General features: G+C 35.2%; 2 protein-coding genes across 4 annotated transcripts in view; one reads left to right on the forward strand and one right to left on the reverse strand.

The window, feature by feature from the left end:
* The first annotated feature begins 584 nt into the window (after positions 1–584).
* tektl1 (tektin like 1) lies at positions 585–14377 on the forward strand. The gene is made up of 8 exons (XM_688848.10): positions 585–1561; positions 4698–4973; positions 5959–6063; positions 9057–9213; positions 9298–9464; positions 11045–11140; positions 11663–11776; positions 13750–14377. The coding sequence occupies exons 1-8, from the start codon at positions 1277–1279 to the stop codon at positions 13933–13935; spliced, it is 1386 nt and encodes a 461-aa protein (XP_693940.1). The 5' UTR covers positions 585–1276; the 3' UTR covers positions 13936–14377.
* The window catches only part of LOC101884284 (rho guanine nucleotide exchange factor 28), a 68110-nt gene continuing 62460 nt past the window's right edge, over positions 14052–19701 (reverse strand). For all 3 annotated transcript variants that reach the window (XM_073923887.1, XM_073923888.1, XM_073923889.1), the window contains one exon: positions 14052–17931. In XM_073923887.1, coding sequence (XP_073779988.1) covers positions 17605–17931 — 327 coding nt within the window. In that variant the 3' untranslated portion in view covers positions 14052–17604. The remainder of the gene's footprint in view (positions 17932–19701) is intronic.

Here is a 19701-nt window from a genome sequence, read left to right on the forward strand (position 1 = left end):
CAAACAATTATGTTTGATTTACCAAAGTCACATTAGTGCCAATTTCACATCTGAGAGACGTCACATCCATAACGGAGCATTTTCCTCATTAATGCAAAAAATGTCAAATAAAAGAAAATCAATCGTTTGTGTTCTATAGTGAGCTAACTCTTATCTTTTTAATTAGTATCATTTCTTTTGGGTTGTGCAGTTTAATTCACTGAATTTCTACAAAGCATGTTTTATACTGTAAACTCACATTTTTTTTTGTCACACCCAAAAACACGTTTATTTTCTTCATTTAAAATATAAAAATTTTTTACAGATTGATATTTTTCTGCTCCCATTTTTTTGTGGTTAGTAGTTTTGGAAAATATAAACCGATGTCTTAATATAATGTTTACATATTCTTTTTGTGTGAATTTATGTTTTGAGATTTTACTGCAAATGTCACATCCATAATGCTGGAATTGCTCTACTATATCATATAATAAAATTATATATAATATAGGGGTACAGTATATACATTTTTTTTAAATGGTTCAAGAACGATATATATAATATTATTTTATTATTAATATTATAGGTATTTTATATATTAAAAAGTATTCGTTAAACTTAACTTTTTAATTTAACTTTTAAACAATTTTATGTAAGTTTTTTTTTTTTTTTTTTTTTTAAAGGGACAGTTCACTCAAAAATGATAATTTACTCATCCTCTAGTGGTTTCCAATATTTATTAGTTTCTTCTTTTGAACAAAATATATTTGGATGAATGCTGAAAACCTGTAACCATTGGCTTGCATAGTATTTGCTTTTCCTACTGTGGAGATTATTCAAAATATCTTCTATTGGGTTCAACACAAGAAAGAGACTCATAGAGGTTTGAAACAAGTAATGTGTAAATAAACGATGACAGAATATTCATTTTAGGGTGAACTATGCCTTTAAATGATCTGATTAAAAGATAAATTATGTAGTAATGTTTCTCGTCTCCACCCGTCAAATCAAATCCTATTATATATGAATAATTAACACAGTTTGACAGACTAATCGCAGCAGCAGGTCATCGTGTAACGGGATTGAGTTGCAGTGTGAATAGATCTGAATGAACTGCCTCTCCACTGACGCTCATTCATTTCTTCATTACCCAATCAGAGCTCAATGCGCTGCGCGTCCCCGGTCACTTGAGGAACTGTTGCTTTGGTGACGCCAACATTTTTAAACCCAAACAGTCTGAAGTTTTTCGGATTGTTCAACTGATGGTGAACCTGTAATAGTTAACGTTACCGTGATAATGAAGCGGAGGGTTCAGTCTGCTCCTCAGGCGGTGGTTGTGGGACCTAAAGGCTGGAGAGACGCGACTGTCCGCTCCATTCAGCGCGCAGAAAATCTTCTGCGTCAAACTCACGTAGATCAGCTGGACTCCTCGACGCGATACCGTAGCCACAGCGTCGCGATATCCGCCTACAGACTGCCTCAGTTAACAGCTTACAGTGGGGACGAAAGCATGGAGAAGGAGCACAGCGAGACTGACTGGGAAAAGAAAGAGGAGTTCTGGCCCAAATCCACTGGGAGTTTGGTAAAGTACTTCAGAAGAGGGCATTTTCTGGTCCTGGTTTCTGATTGGTCAATACACAGCAGAGCAATCATGACGTTATCGACCTTAATTAAGCTTCTTGTGTTTTTGATTTCATGAATTTTCCTAAGGATCATTTTACCAAAGTTTAAGTAGCTAATATTTTTAAAAACGCAATAATAATTTTCAAGTCATTTTGCAATGTAGATGTTCCACAGAGTTTGTTTGCTCACAAAACGTTTCACTTCCACTGCAAAAGTTTTAAAATAAAAAAGTATATATATATATATATATATATATATATATATATATATATATATATATATATATTTCTGACTGAGTTCTCAATATTCAGAGAAACTGTTGGAATTACTGATCTACAATAGTGAACGCAATAATCAATAGTTTCCATACACCTATTTTTATGCGCATTTTAGAAATGCGGTTGAAAAAACAGTTGATGAAACGCCAAACTGCGCATACATTTTGAAAATGCGCATAAAAAACATATGCGCAAACTGAGTAGGATAAACATTTCATTCAATAAATATATTATATTAATAGGCCTATATTATATATATTAATATTTGGTCATTTTAAAATGCCTTAAACATTTCAGTATCAGTGTTATTATATTATTAATGACCTTCAGAACTCTCAAGAGCGTCTGTGCTCCACGTCTCACGCCTTCCAACGCCACCATACGTTCACTGTATGTCATGATTGCTTTCTGAGGCGCAAGTCATTTATTAAATCAAGAAAATATTCACACAGCTTCCTTCTACCGCAGCAAATTATGTTTTTTTTACTATTGATATTTGGCGCCAGTTAATCAGGAAGTGGCAATTTTGTTTGCTTTGACTCGTTGGATGGAAGCGCTGCTTTATTTGCACGTCTTTTATGCCATAATCCAGTTTTGCACATAAACCTGATTAGCATTTTTAGATGGAAACAGCTAGAGATCTATATATTAATGTTTTAAATACTAAATCTAATGTTCAATATTATGGTTAGAAATAGAATTGTTAGCCATAAACTCAGAATTGAAGAGACAAAAGTCAGACTTTTTTTCTATTACTATTTCAATGTTTTAGTGCAATTCAAATATTATTTAGTGCAATTATGAATTTTAATCTCGGAATTCCACATATGTCACAGTACTGAGAAAAAAGACACATCAGAATTTTGAGATATAAATTCCTAATTACAAATAAATAAATAAATAAATAAATAAATGAAAATCTGAATTGTTACATAAAAGTCACTTGTTTTCTCCTTTTTTCCCCTTCCAGGTTGGAAACTAAATAAAAAAAGAATAGGATGCATTTTTCCCCCATCTCATGTTTTGTTTCACATCACTGTGTTCCTTTAAGAGATAACGATGCAATCTGCATGAATTTTTAATAAATAGTCTTTAGGATTATAATTAGATATTAAAGGGTACCTATGGTGAAAAATCTACTTTTCAAGCTGTTTGGACAGACATGTGTGTATATAGTGTATAGACTGTCATATTGGGGTGAAATTAACACACCCAGTCCTTTTTTTTTCCAATTTAAAAACATAAAAATGGTGGACCAATTGGAGTGGTTTTCAGACCGACCACAACTTGACGGAGGAGTGCGGTCCCCCCGCCCACCGAATTGATTGACAGCTTAGCATGTCCCAGTAGTCACGTGTACAATCATGTCAATAAGACCAGACGTGCGCAAAGCAACCAGGAATATAAAGGTCTGTTCAGTTCCCAAGCATCATCAATCATCATCAAACATGATCAAGAGTAAGTTTCAAATGTTTAAAATGTTTTAAAACAGAGCATATGTGTAATAAAGTACAGCGATTTACTTCATCAGCACAGCCGCGTGCGTGTCAGAACAATTATGAAAGAAGGCGCTTCAGTCCCAGTTTGTGGACGTTAAATCAGGTTTATTTTGTACATTACAGATATCCATACAGCAGTTGAGATTAGCCTGTATCCTGACACATTTTCATGCTAAAACAGTGCTAAGCTAAGCACGCTCTGTCTGTCTGTATGTGTGCGTCTCCTGCGGTGTGTGTGCGCGCGCGTGAACTTTGTAACGATATTGCGTGTCACTCATCAATGCAACTGCACAACAAGTACTCATTGGTAAAGTTCTTACTGTAGTATTTCTCACAAACGCTGCGTGAGACCTTCTTCCTTTAAAGCTGCGGTCACACTGGGCTTTTCCTCCCATAGACTCAAATTCATACGCACGCAAATACGTCAGACCGGAAACGCAGGGTCATGTGTTAAGTTTCGCAGGTTGCTACCGTGCAAAGTTCAAGCTTGCTGAAAAGGTATAATGAAAAATCGTATGGTTGTTTTGAGCTGAAACTTTACATACACATTCTAGAGAAGCAAAAGACTTATATTAAATTTGAAAAAAGGGGTAAACTAGGTGCCCTTTAAAGTCCACATAAAATCAAAATTGAAAATGTTGCTAGCAAACACTGATAGTCTTAAAGTGAACAATTGATGTGCAAGTTAATCCACTAAAACAAATGTTGTTTGGTAATCTTTAATCAAAATCTGACCATTTGATTCTGCTCTGGAATGGCAGTGCTTCTTTGATGATGTCATTTTGATGGCTTGGGTGAAATAGGCTTAGCCACGCCCCTCCAAACGTTAGTTTGCTACAAATTAAAAATAACCCTGCCCCCTAATTAATATTCAATATTAATATTAATAAATATTTTGAAAAGTTTGCCCCGTTTTCTGGTTAATGACCTGGGAGAAATACATTTTAGAGCTATAAAATTATTATTGTAACTATTATTCTTGGCATGTACAGGCCTGCAATGGGCGTCACAGTGGTGCAGTGAGTAGCACTATCGCCTCACAATCTACCCCTGATTAATAAAGAGATTTAGTCGAAAAGAAAACTATTTAATGAATAAATGACCAGGCCTGCAGTCTCACTGCACATTTTCTTTAGTACTGGCCAAAGAGAAACCCATTTCTGTACTAAAACAGGGCTGAACTGAAAGTGCAATTTCATTTATTCCATCTAAGAAATGCTTTGCCTTAAGGCTGTACAGTAGAGTTTTACTCCATATTCCAACGCTTGTTTTTTGACCTATAACTGAGATATCTACAACTCTGATTTTGTGTCGATAGCTCACTTCTGGACTCATCGGTGGGCCATTTCCCCCACCGGTGCTGCGTGAGCAGAGTGCAGTGGTCAGCACGGGTTTGGCAGCTGATTATATGCGCAGTGTGAGAGAGGTGGAGGGTCATCTGCGCAAACAAACAGGCCGGGTCACACAGGAGGCCACAAAGGTGGAGCATCAGAGGGAACGACTGGAGAAATTACTGCGCAGTCTGAGGAAAGCACTGCTGGTCAATCAGCAAAGTGCGAATGGCAGGACTTTTCGACCAGCCACCACAGAGACGGTGAGTATAGCCCAAGTCCCTTTAAGGCAAGTCATTTCACTCAGCCATCTTTAAAGCGCCTGTACGAATATTCAGTCTGAACTGGGAAAATACTCCAAAAAGCAAAGCTTACATTTCATATTCAGAATCACCAGTAAAATTAAACAACAACTGCCTCTTTTGTTCCATTTCTAAACGTTCAAATCATACAAAAATCTGTAAAAACACACGTCTGGTCTGAGCCTCTCGGCCCAGAGAATCGCCAGTCTATAACGATCGCTGATTGGCTCCTGTAGAAGGCGGGGCTTCATTCGTCATATCGATTGTTACACTTTTTCTCATTCAAACCTGTACAAGTGACACGTCTTGTGTATTCTATAGTTTACTATAGTCTATAATTTACAGCTAAAGGTGTATACAGCATAATGAATTATTAGCTTATAAGCAGGGGTGGGCAAACTTGGCCCTGGAGGGCCGGTGTCCTGCAGACTTTAGCTCCAACACTAATCAAACACACCTGAACATGCTAATCAGTGTTTTCAAGATCACTAGAAAGCTATAAGCAGGTGTGTTTGATTAGAGTTGGAGCTAAACTGTGCAGAACACCAGTCTTCTGGGACAGAGTTTGCCCACCCCTGCTATAAGGAGGTTAAGATATATAGTTCTCCTAAAAATAAACATTCAGTCATCATTTACTTACACTCCAGCTTACTTTTGTTCAACACAAAATACGATTTCTTGAAGAATGTTGGAAACTGGTCATCATTGACTTCCACTGTATTTGTTTTTTTCCCATATGGAAGTCAGTGGTTCCCGGTTTCAATCATTCTTCAAAGTATCTTCTTTTCTGTTCAACAGAAGAATTTAACTCATAGAGGTTTGGAATCATTTGGGTGTGAGTAAATGAAAATTATATTTTTATTTTTGGGTTAATTGCTTGTTTAAAATTATAAAACTGTTAAAAAGGAAAACAAAAAACAATGCTTCCGCTGAATGTTTTTGTCAGGGGCGGGATGGAGCTGATGATCTTCTACAGACTGAACGAAGAGGTCTGAATATGCTAAAACAAGAACTGGAGAGCATGCTGAGAAAGACTTTAGCTCAACAACAGGTACAACATAGGATTTTCTGGATATTCAATTTGTAGATTTGAACCAAGCCAATAGAGGAATGGTTTCACTCAATATGAAAGGCCAATAGTTTGACCGTTTAAAGGGATTGTTCACTCTAAAATGAAAATTTACTCACTATTTAATCAGCCTCGAGTGGTGTTAAACTTTTATGAGTTTGTTTCTTTTGCAAACAAAGATATTTTTAAGAAAGCTTGAAAGCTGTAACCACTGACATCCATAGTAGGAAAAACAATATATTTTGAAGTCAGTGGCTTTCAACATTTTTTGAAATATCATCTTTTGTGTTCAAAAGAAAGTGTAGGGTTTGTGACTAGTGAAGGCTGAGTAAATGATATCAGAATATCACAATCATCCCCATCCACTGATGTGGCTCTATCACGGTCTCTTCACTCCACCAATAGCTGGTGTGTGGTGAGCGCACATGTGCAGTTGTCCTGTGGCTGCCATCCCGTCATCCAAGTGGATGCTGCACACTGGTGGTGGTGTGGAGAGACCCCTCTCTTGATTGTTAAGCACTTTGGATGTATGGCCATATGTGATAAATGCGCTATATAAATTCACATTTCATTACATAAGAAACCATCAAAGTCTGAACTTTTCAATTAACATTACTGTTCAAAAGTTCAGTAAGATTTTTATATAATAATAATTGTATTAAGCAATAGTATTAAATTGATTAAAAGCAAAAATAAATATATTTCTAAAAACATTTAAAATAAATGCTGCTCTTTTTGAATCTGTTTTCAGCAGTTATTTGATATTGTAATATTTTTCTTAACTTTTTTTATTTAATAAATACAACCTTGAGCAAAAGTGACTTTACAAAAACGTAAATCAACCCTAAACCCTTAAAAAAATGTAATTGATGAAACAGTGGGTATCACGCAGTGGGTAGCACGTTCACCTTAAAGCAAGAAGGTCACTGGTTTGAGCTTTGCACAAGTTTGCATGTTCTCCCTGTCTTAGCATGGGTTTTCTCTAGGTGCTTCGGTTTCCCCCACAGTCTATAGGTAAATTGGGTAGGCTAAGTTGTCCGCAGTGTATGAGTGTGTGTGTGTGAATGAGAGTGTTTGGATGCTTCCCAGTGATGGGTTGCAGCTGGAAGGGCATCTGCTGCGTAAAACATATGGTGGATGAGTTGGCGGTTCATTACGGTGTGGCGACCCTAGATTAATAAAGGGACTTAGCCAAAAAGAAAATGAATGAATGTATGAAACTTAAATTTAAAACTTGCGTTAACAAAAAAAAAAATAGCTAATTTAGATATACCTACAGACTAGCAAGCATTTCTAATAGACATCTAAACATAGATGTGTTGGCTGAAACAAAGCTAATTTTGGTTATCAATGAAAATCTAATAGACGTCTAATAGTCTATTACAGGGGTGGCCAACCCTGTTCCTGGAGAGCCACCTTCCTACAGATTTCAGTTGCAACCCATATCAAACACACCTGCCTGTAATTATCATGTGGTGTTCAGGTCCTAATTAATTGGTTCAGGTGTGTTTCATATGGGTTGTAACTGAAATCTGCAGGAAGGTGGCTCTCCAGGAACAGGGTTGGCCACCCCTGTAATAGACTAATAGACGTCTATTAGATTTTCATTGATAACCAAAATTAGCTTTGTTTTAGCCAACACATCTATTACAGGGGTGGCCAACCCTGGTCTATTAGTATCTATTCCAAAAGTAGGCTAGTCATCATATAGCCAGAAATGAATGATTACACATGTGAACTAAGTCTTTTGGGACTATTGTTAGAATAAAAATTTCACTGACAGAAAAATTGTAGCCTTGTTTTAGCCAAGATGTCTATATTTAGAAGTCTATTAGATGTCTATGTTAAATCTAAATTTACACAGCTTATTTTGCTGGTGCACATTGTTATTCTTTAGGTGATAATTAATCCACTGAATAAGTGGACAGTTTGATAGCTTTAGCCACAATATTCCTAATCTTACCATTAGTTTGCTATGAGGGAATGATGCTCAAAAGCAACGCCCCACTAACTATGTCAACATTCTAAAATAAAAGTCCCAGCTTTATGCAAACTTTGCTTGATTCCAACTTTGCAAAATTGCTTGATGGCAGCCAGGGGCGCAACTACACATATACTGAGAGGTATGCGGGTTCAAGTTTTGTAACTAAAATAAAATTGTTTTGAACAAAAAAAGTTACCAAAAGGCCTGATGTATCAATATGACACATAATAAATTTATAAAAACATGTATATTGTATAAAATGGATCTTGATAGAAGGATTAAAAACATTTCAGTTCCAAAAAATGTGAATATTCGGACAATTTGTTCATGTGTCAACTTTAACAGGGTTAAGAATCATTATAATCAAGTATATAATATTTATATAGGTGAATTTTTAATCCAAATATTTTATCTGAAATATCGGTTTATGTGAAATAGGTCTGTACTTACATAAACATACATTTTGTGTGATCCCTCTTATTTAGGCAAAATAATTAAATAATAATAAATAATAATAAATGAAGAAAAAATTCAGATTAATCTTATAACTTTTGACCTCAACTGTACTGTATGTATGATTTGACAGTTTTATTTTGATAAAAATTGTAAAAAAAATCTAAAGTTACATTTACATGAACACTTTACACTTGGCTCTGCGACTGCATGTTATTGTGTTGATTTTGAATTAAAATGTGTGTGCCAACGTATGCAACTCATGATATAATTTTTTATTTATTAAAATACAATATTATACTCATACAAAATGCAAAAAAAAACATTTTTAACAAAACATATTTATTTATTTATTTTTTTATTTGAAACTTTTAATAAGGATAATTTCAAAAATAGTTTTGGCACAATGGCGCCCCCCCATGTGTGGCGCCCCTATGCGCCGCATATACTGCATACCCCCTTTTTGCGCCACTGATGGCAGCACACGTTCACCACACTTACGGTTTGATTGAAAATGGTCTTCTGTTAAACACCAAAGGCTTTGGCTGACAGCAGTAAGCAGTTGCTGGACTGTGCCTTTTTGAGATCCAGCGTAACAGAGCTGCTTCCCCAGCACGGCTCACTCTTAGCGGGTGTGAAAACCTACCCATCTCCCCTATCACTGAAACCTGACCCTGCAGGACCGTTCACACCAGGTGCCACAAGCTACTTTAATAATGAAGTCTCTCACTCTTGTCTCTGTCCCAAGACAGTGAACAACTATCTAATCTTTCTCTAAGAGTGCAAACAGGCTTTGGATTCCTCATCTGCAGTACTACAAGAGTCTCAGCAGCTCAGAGAAAACATTACTCAAGTCATGAGTGATGTCATCAGAAAGCAAACAGACATGCACCGCTCGGCCAGCGAAGCCCTGCTGAGGAAAATCACTGAAACCATCAACCTGGAGGTGCGTGATAAAAGCAGACGGAGGATTAGGATGTTTATAAATGTAGATTATTGATTTATAGGCCCTAATAATTCACTCTAATTCAGTAGAATAATTTAGAATGTGGTCAAATGTGGAAATATGTACAGTAGTACACAACTTACTTTAATATAAAAGTTTGAGGTCAGTAACATTATAGTTTAAAAATGGAAAGTTAATAAATATAATAATTTAAAGACTTAACAAACAGTTAAATAAACTTGTAATATACATACAAATAAACTTGCTTAAATATATTTTAAATAAATGTTGTTGTTTTGAATATTTAAAATTGTCACTTTTACTTTGCACCAAACTGGCATTTTAAATATGTCTGAAAGATCATTTGACACTGAATACTGAAGGAATGCTGTTAAAAATTCAGCTTGCATCACAGGAATAAATCACATTTCAAAAATATTCTTTAAAATTGTACAAGTATTTCATAATATTATTGCTTTTACTGTATTTTTTTCTTATGGCAAGGATATGATTAATATTGTGAAATGCTCTGACCTACCAAACAGTGGCGTTGCGAGGGGGGGGGTTTGGGGGCTTAAGCCCCTGATGTATTGTCAAAAGCCCCTGATCTTTTGCAATATGTTGCACTTAAATAAAAATATAATTATATATAATAAATAATATATAAGTATATATAATGGTGTATAACATTTAATTTGTTATCAAAGTATTGAAAATTACGGCGTACATCACGCACATTCCACCACACGCAGTGTTTCTGTCGGGTCAGCTGTTCAGCAGTACCTGTATCTACCGGCAGGTGGGAGTGGCACTGTTGTCACATGATGTTTAAAAAAAATCCGCCACTGCACTTCATTTATTCATTATTTTAAGAAGCTGAATCTGATGAGGTAATAATACAACTGTTTCGCCAAACTGAATAGTTCTAACTACTAGTGAAGTGAAGCTTAACATTTGTTTCCACAGTATAAAATGTGTGTAGTTTTGGTGAAATAAAATAACTGTAATCGATAAAATGTGCATCATATCAATGCATACATGCAAATTAGACAGAAAAACGTAAATTGTTCTAGCTTTCTAGATATGATATAGATATCTAGGCATATTTATCTAGATATGATATAGCCAGTCACATCTGTTTCTGTAATAGTTAAATCACAGTGAGTTCATGCATCTAGCATATTGTATAGCTACATTCTACTTTAACATGCTATGTCAATTAGCAGGGGATTATAAATCGACTTTCTTATGAAAATACATGAGATGTACCAAATATTTTTATTAGTAGTGCATATAAATGTTTAACAAACATACATTGACAGGCAATATGTTAAGCTTTTTAAATATTGGTCATGGAAATCCTGATCAAACTTACAGAAGCTTTTCCACAGGTTCAATACATATTTTTTTAGGTAAAAAAAAAAGGAAAAAGAAAATACTAGTGCTATACAGACTTTAATATAAATAAAGTTAATTTACCCCGCTTCTATTTTGTATTAACAGAGATAAATAATCCCTCTTTGATCATACTTAAAGTTTATTTAAGTAAACTTCCTGTACCTTTTCTTTTTTCTCCTCAGCAACATCTGACACTGAGCTCTGCTGCCACGAGACAGGCCATTTACCGCAAACAGAGACAGATGCAGTGTGCCGGCTACAGTCTTGGCAGAGCTTTGGTATGCTTTTATTTACAGACTACACCATGATTTTAACACTTACCAATGTGTGGGTCTAAAATGAAACTCAAAGAAAAAGCTTACATTGCTCCTCAAAGTAAGCATTAATTTAAATTTACAATGTTTATTTTGCTAGTGCACATTGTTAATGTTAATTTGAACAATTAATCAGTGCCATTTAATCCACTAAAAGTCTTTGTTTTAGTAATCTTTAATCAAAATCTGACCATTTGCTTCCACTTTGGAATGGCAGTTTTTCCTCTGTTGATGTCATTTAAAGACTTGGGCAAAATATGCTTAGCCACGCCCCTCCAACCATTAATATGCTGCTAGTGAAAGATGAGAGGTGGAGTACAAAAATAAACCCCACCCCCTACTCAATATTCTGTTTCAGTAGGAAATACTTCGTCATACTAAAATAAAAGTCTGCTGCAACATCCGGTTCTCATGGACTTTTAATATATTAACTTTTTTATGACTTTTCACTCACTAACAGGTTAAGATGTTTTTTTTTCTTTGCAGGGCCCGGTTTGCAGAGCTGATCTGTTTTGTCGCGAGAGATTAAACAGGCCCATGACTCAGCTTTATGGGCGGCATTCAAGTGTCGGGCTGCCAGAATCTGACCTCCTGGCACAGGTCAGAGAATTACGGAGACTTACTAAAAGGACATGCTGGTGGCATTAATACGAGAGGGGAAAGAGTTTTTCTTGTGTTCTCTTTCAAAACTTTTCCCTAGCAAATATTTGGAAAATTTCAGACAAACATTTTGTTCTTTTTAAGTCTTGCAGTGGTTAAGACCGCTCGGTACGTTTATTGTGGAGCAGTCCTGAGACTTTTCTAATCCCTTAGGAAAGGAATACCCTATTTAAAAATACCAAAATTTGTAAATATTTTATAAAAAAAAAATATACAGTAGGTCTATTCTATGCACAGGCAAGCATAAACCAATGAATACGGATGAATGCAACAGAAGATTGATTTAAGTTATATTATATTATTGTACATGCAGTTTGATCAATTCAGTCTCTTTCAGTGTTAAAATTGTAATAAAATCAGTTTAGATAAAAATCAAATTTGACATTTTTTTTGAAAATTATTACAGCTTTTCATTTTGTTTGTAGGACTGCTCCACAAGCAAGGAGGCTGAAAGAATATTTACAGTTAAAACTGCATATTTTGTAGTTCAAAATGAATATACAGATTATTATTCTATTTCTATCCAACCAAAGTTAACAGTACCATGTTTGTAGATCCTACTTTTAAGCATTTATTTAGAACAAACATGTATTGCATTGAGTTGATTTTGTAAAATTTGACTTGAATCCATTATGCACATCAACTAATGAGAGGAATTACATTCATACTCTGGGTTCATGCCTGGCTGTACATACAATTGACCTATATATTTAATACTGAATTGCTCTTTTTAATTGGCAATCATCTTAATGCATTAGAAAACTCCATGAACCATTTTATAGTAAATGTGCGGAGCTGTCCCAACTCACATAAAGTGAACAGAAAGCGTTTGTCTGAACAAAGGTTTTGTGAGCAAACACAATGTTTCCCAGGATAACGCAAAAAATTTGATATCCTGTATTTTTTTCCACTACCATGTCCCTTTAGGGGCTCTGTAGAAAACTGGATGTGATCTGACATTCAGAACATGGTAGTGTTTATGACAAATGTAAATCATTAAGATTTTGAAATGTAAAGATACAAATAAAGGTATCAAAATATACACTATAATTCAAATGTTTGAGGTCAGTAAGATTTAATATTTTCAAAGAAGTGAAAAAGCCTACATTTCATTTTTTGGTTGTACACACATACAGTATACGCACATATATAGTTGAAGTCAAAATTATTAGCCCCCAGAACTATTAGCCCTATTTATTTTTTTCCACAATTTATGTTTAACGAAGAGATTTTTTCAACACATTTCTAAACATATTAGTTTTAATAACTCACTTTTAATAACTGATTTATTTTATCTTTGCCATGATGAGAGTAAATAATATTTGACTAGATATTTTTCAAGAAAATTCTATACAGCCTAAAGTGACATTTAAAGGCTTAACTAGGTTAATTAAGTTAACTAGGCAGGTTAGGGTAAGTAGGCAAGTTATTGTATGATGATGTTTGTTCTGTAGACTATCGAAAAAAAGTAGCTTAAAGGGGTTAATAATTTTGACCTTAAAATGGTCCATAAAAAACTAAGAACTGCTTTTATTCTAGCCAAAATAAAACAAATACGACTTTTTTCCAGTAGAAAAAATATTATCACATACTGTGAACATTTCTTTGCTCAGTCAAATAATTTGGGAAATATTTGAAAAAGAAAAAAAAATCAAAGGGGGGCTAATAAATCTGGCTTCAGCTGTATATATTTAAATTTGTATAAATTTTTAATCAATCTGGATTTTTCTTTTTTTTAACTGTCCAATTTAAATCTTAATAAAAATGTTCATTTATTGTAAAGAAAATAATAATAATAATAATAATAATAATAATTTTACTGGCCCCAAACTTATGAATGTAAGTGTTTGCTTGTTTGTTTTTAATTTATAATGTGTGATCTGTTAACACATACATGTCTCTTGTCCTCTCAGGGCGACACCATGCTCCGGAAGCATCTGGAATCATCGGGGAAAGAGATTGCAGCGCTGCAGGACGCTCATCAGCAGCTGGAGGATGACATGTATGGAAAGCGAGCTGCAGCCGGTGTGGACTCTGCTGTGGTCAGGCTGCGGCGAAGACTCGTACGGCCCCAGTCTGTCCGGCCTGCAACCAGTTAAAACTGACAGCAACTTTAAACAGCAATTGCTTTCCAAAGACAGAAATCTGAGATATTTCTAAATATTTCACGTTGTGTTTTTTTTTTTTTTCATCTTAAGTAAACAAGCAAACTGTGTGACGTGTGAAAGATTTATCAACAAACAGAACAACACTAGAATGAGACACACTTTTCATTTGCTTCTTACACCGGAGTTTACACACAAATATGAAGCAACAGTATTGGAATAGTAAACTGATTTGCTGTCCCACATCCAAGTAAAAATTGACAGTGTGGTAATGTTAAGTTGAAGTTAGTATCTTGAACAGTATGTTTCCATCCACCTATTTTTATGCGCATTTTGGAATAACGCATTTTAAAAATACCTAAAGTGGACTCATTATACCACTTTTTGCAATACATAAATAATAATTCTGATGAATAAATAATTTTTGATGTCCCTAGAGTGTGTATGCGAAATTTCTGCCCAAAATACCACACACATCATTGTTATAACTCTTCTATAACTTTTCCCCTGCTGTTTTGGTGACTGTTGTTTTAAATTCAAGTGAGATTGTGCATCCATCAGATCAGACATCTATTTAAGTGACAGAAAACAGTTTGTGCAGGTAAAGAATAGACGCTCCGATCCTGTTTCAGTCCTTCATGGTGTTCCTCAAGGGTCAGTATTGGGGCCACTTTTATTTATTATTTATATCCTACCTTTAGGTCATATATTCGTTCTTTTGGCATACATTTTCATTTTTATGCAGATGATACACAAGTTTATATCTCCACAAAACCTACGACATCACACCCCCCTTCTGACCTTACCAAATGTCTAAATGAGATTAATACATGGATGACTAATAATTTCTTAAAGTTAAATGCCAGAAAACCGAAGCCCTTTTGGTTGGCTCAAAATCTGTTTTATCCAAAGCTCAATCTTTTACCCTGTTTGTTGATAACTCCCCAGTCAATTTCTCAACCCACGTGAAAAGTCTTGGGGTTATACTGGATGGCATGCTCTCATTTAGTTCTCAAATTAGTAATATCTCACCTTCTGCCTTTTTTCATTTGCGTTACATTGCAAGACTTCGCCCTTCACTATCTCAACAAAGTACTGAAGTGCTTGTTCATGCTTTGGTTACATCACGGATTGATTACTGTAACTCGCTTCTCTCTGGTATTCCTGATAAACAACTTCATAGACTACAGTTGATTCAGAATTCAGCGGCTAGGATAGTTACCTGTTCGCGTACTTCTGATCACATAACTCCAATTCTCTTTCACCTGCACTGGCTTCCTGTTCACTATCGTATACAATACAAAATCCTCCTCTTAACATACAAAGCTCTTAATAACCTGGCCCCTCACTATCTTTCTGATCTTCTTCATTTGTACACTCCTTCACGCTCACTGAGATCATCTTCTGCTGAACTGTTATCTGTCCCACACTTTAAGATGAAGTCATTTGGAGGCAGGGCTTTTAGTTGTTTCCCTGCCTTTGCACATTCGCCAGATGGACTCTATTTCCAATTTTAAATCTCAGATAAAGACGTTTTTGTTTAGGATAGCTTTTAATTATTTGCTGGTTTAATTTTATGCTGATTGTCATTTTTACTGCTTGTATTTTTATGATGTAGTTGTAATCGGCTGTAAAGTGTCCTTGAGTGCTTTGAAAGGCGCCTAAAAATAAAAAAAAAGGTATTATCTAGCCTCTTTAAAAGAGGGTGGAATTATAAAAGCGTGTGTCACCATAACAGCAGTTTCAAAACTCTAATGACTGCTTCTCACTCAGGGCTGTTTATGCTAATGAGGAAGATTCATCATTAATAGCATGACTAACTTCATTCAATAAGAAAAATGTGCATAAACTATGATGGAAGCACACATCTAATAAATGCACATCAAAAAGTTACAGGTCATGTGATAAATAAAATGAATGTATGAATGGAACAGAAATAATGGACAAACCAGCTGACCAAAGTTGTTTTCGTCATTCTAAAATGACTTAGCTAAAGTTAGTCATCAAATCGGTTCGTTATTATGACCCCCCAAAACTATCGTGAGCAGCTGAGCTCCCAAAGAGCATCTCACGCCTCCAAAAGCCACGGCACGTTCATCTTCTGAAGCACAAGTCATTTATTACATGAGAAAAATAGGCCTACAGTTGCTTCATCTACTGCAGCAAACTCCATTTTTTTTTTGATATTTGGTGCCAGTTTATCAGGAAGCGACTTTTTGTTGTCTTTGAAGAATTAGATAAGATTAGATGGTTTTAAATTTGCATATTTGGTTTGAAACATACCGAGTACAAGTTAAACATTGCAAGCCATTCCTGAGCGCTGATTCTCACATTGTTGAGCCTGTGTATAGCCTCTGCAGCTGAAAGTACTGTTTGTGTCCGATGCACACTGCAGACCAGGGGTCACCAATCTCAGTCCTGGAGGGCCCGTGCCCTGCAGGGTTAAGCTCCAACTTGCCTCAACACACCTGTCTGGGTGTTTTTAGTATACCTAGTAAGACCTTGATTAGCTTGTTCAGGTGTGTTTGATTAGAGTTGGAGCTAAAATCTGCGGAAAACCAGCCATCCAGGATCAAGTTTGGTGACCCCTGCTGTAGACCAATCATAAAAGACTGGTCCATCTGACCAATCGGAGCAGAGCAGGTTCTCAGAATGGAAAGTTTAGAGAGACTGGATCCTTGAACAAACCATTTCAGTCATTTGCAGAAAAGAGATGATGCATAACATGTTAAACTTGTGTGGATAGAAACCTACAGGTCACGTTCAAAACAATAATACAAACCTTCAAAATAGCAAAATAGGGGCACTTTAAACAGAGTGGGGGAAATAAATATTGAACACATTACCGTTTGTCCTCAGAAAACATATTTCTAAAGGTGCTCTTGACTTGACATTTTCCTCGGATGTTGGTAACATCCAAATAAATCCAAATATATGCAAAGAAAACAAAATTAATTAGTTTACAAATGAAGCTATGTGTAATAAAATTAAATGACGCAGGGAAAATGTACTGAACACATGAAAAAAGAGAGGTGTGGAAAGGCAGTGAAAGCTCAGACAGCAGCTGAAATCTCTCAGTAGTTCTTCAGCAACCCTCTGCCCTTCCTCATTGTAAATTAATATTAGCTGCTTCAGTCCAACATATACATTAGCAGGATGATGAAGATGAAACCAAGGTGGACATTTCAGCAAGACGATGATCCAAAACACAGAAAGAAAACTCTCAAATGCTCTCAGAGAAAGAAAATCAAGCTGTAGAATGGCCCAGCCAATCACCTGACTTGAATCCAATAAAAATTAAAGATCAGATTTGATAGACGAGTCCCACAGAACCATCAAGACTTTTACACTCTAAGGTCTGTGAAAAACTCACATCTGAGCAAATCATGCTCCTCCATTCTCCAAGAGGTGTCTTTAAGCTGCCATTACCAAAAAAACCTTTTATATAAAGTATTAAATACATCTCAGTAGTTCAGTACTTCCTCTTTCTGTCATTTCATTGTTACACTTAACTAATCTTACAGATTTTATTTGTTTGGATTTTTATCAAAATCTGCTTTAATTCCATGTCAACGGCTTCTTTAGAAATATTATTCCCAGGAAAAACATGACATGTTCAATATCTATTTCGCCCACTGTAAATACAGTATACATGAATGTGGTTTATTTCTCCTGTGGTGTGATACAAGGCAGGATGATTTGACGAGGATTTGGATTTTGAATGAGTCTTATCTTTGTCTCCAGACTCTTCTTCTCTTTCGACACTTTCTTGCCCTCCTCCTTTAATCTCTCTCTCTCTTCCTTCACTCTCTTCTCCTCCTCTCTCAGCTTCTTCATCTCCTCCTCAAACAGCCGCAGCTCCTCCTCAAACTGCTCTTTCTCTTTGGTCAGTCTGTCCATTAGTTCAGTATGCTCTCTCTCTCTCTGCTCCAGTTCATTCTGTTGCACGGCCGCAGTCCCGCAGCCACCAACGCCATACTCCAAACTCTGCTGCAAAGGAAGATAAATAGGATGAACAAGAAGTATAAATTATATTAAAGTGGGTAATAAATGCAAGTTGCAATTTTTTTTCTCTTTATCGTGCTTTACAGTTGAAGTCAGAATTATTAGCCCTCCTTTTTAATTCTTTTATATTTTTCTCCCAATATTTTGTTTAATAGAAAGATTATTTTCAACACATTTCTAAACATAATAGTTTTAATAACTAATTTCTACTAACTTCTTTGCCATGATGACACTAGATATATATTTAAGAAATTTTAAAAGGATATTTAAAGACTTAACTAGGTAAGTTAGGGTAATTAGGCAAGTTATTGTATAACGATGGTTTGTTTTGTAGACTATCAAAAACAAATATTGCTTAAGGGGGCTAATAATAATGACCTTAAAATGGTTTTCAAAAATTAAAAACTGTTTTTATTCTAGCCAAAATTAAACAAATAAAGACTTTCTCTAGAAGAAAAAATATTATAGGAAATACTGTGAAAATTCCTTGCTCTGTTAAACATCATTTGAAAAATATATGAAAGAGAAAAAATCCAGTGACTTCAACTGTATAACTTAGTAAAACGGCTTTAAGAACAAGAAAGAACTTGGGAATTTGATTCAATCATTGTGCATTGCTACTGGTCAATTTCATGAGATAGGTTGGTTCACAGTGTAGTACAGGGGATTTCATGTTGCAAAGGAGTACTATAGTGTCTGTGAAAAAAAAGGGGGGTGAGGCCTTAAAAAAACTTAAATCAAAGACTTTCAAAGAGAAAATACACATGTTGGGGCGACACGGTGGCACAGTGCTGTGTAAAACATATGCTGAATAAGTTGGCGGTTCATTCCACTGTGGTGACCCATGATTAATAAAGGGACTAAGCTGAAAAGAAAACGAAAATACACATGTTAGTATAAAAGAAACAAATAAGAAAAAATGGTTTCTGTTTATTATAAAAAATAATACAAAAACATGCTGGATAATATTTGGGATAAATAATACAAAATATGATTTAATAAAATTAGATTAAAACAAACAAATCAAAATAAAATAAATAATAAAATATCAAATATATTTAAATAAATAGAATCTAAATAGTTTCAAACCATTTTTTATATAAACACAATTATCACAGTATCATTTTTAAAATTAACTTTTAAGACACTAGTTGCCATTTACAATTTAAGGATGGAGGTCTCTCAAACAAGGAGGATCATATTTGATGGTTGGTTCCATTTAAAAAAAAACTAAAACCAGTGTGAGGTGTTGCAGCAATAAGCAATTCTAATTAATGCAGAAGTAACTCATTTATTGGGGTGGCACGGTAGCGCAGAGGGTAGTGCTGTCACCTCACAGCAGAAGCCCCGGCTGGGTCAGTTGGCATTTCTGTGTGGAGTTTGCATGTTCTCTCCGTGTTCGTATGGGTTTCCTCTGAGTGCTCTGGTTATGCCCACAGTGCAAAGACCCACGCTATAGGTGAATTGGGTAAGCTAAATTGTCCGTAGTGTATGTGTGTATGTCCTGTTCCTCCAGATTTGGGGTTGAGTGTTAAGATAACAACTCACCTCATAAAAGCTAGATGATACGAAACACCAATATTATGCAACTAAATATCAACTTCGATATAAATTGCCCTGGGAGTAAGTAATTTCTTAAAAATACTGTCATTTATTACAAATATTTCAATACTTAATCACTAATTTTCCTTTAACTTAGTCCCTGCAATAATGAATCAAAAATAAGAATTGCAAAAAAAAAAATTTGTATCAAAT

This window comes from Danio rerio, chromosome 15 (genome assembly GCF_049306965.1).
Source record: "Danio rerio strain Tuebingen ecotype United States chromosome 15, GRCz12tu, whole genome shotgun sequence".
NCBI lineage: Eukaryota > Metazoa > Chordata > Actinopteri > Cypriniformes > Danionidae > Danio > Danio rerio.

Bases quoted from the DNA above. Each gene is read 5' to 3' on its own strand.
- tektl1 (XM_688848.10), top strand. From the start codon at position 1,277: ATGAAGCGGAGGGTTCAGTCTGCTCCTCAGGCGGTGGTTGTGGGACCT. The intron at 1,562-4,697 runs GTAAAGTACTTC...TTGTGTCGATAG, and splicing joins CCAAATCCACTGGGAGTTTG to CTCACTTCTGGACTCATCGG. The intron at 6,064-9,056 runs GTACAACATAGG...TAAACACCAAAG, and splicing joins AGACTTTAGCTCAACAACAG to GCTTTGGCTGACAGCAGTAA.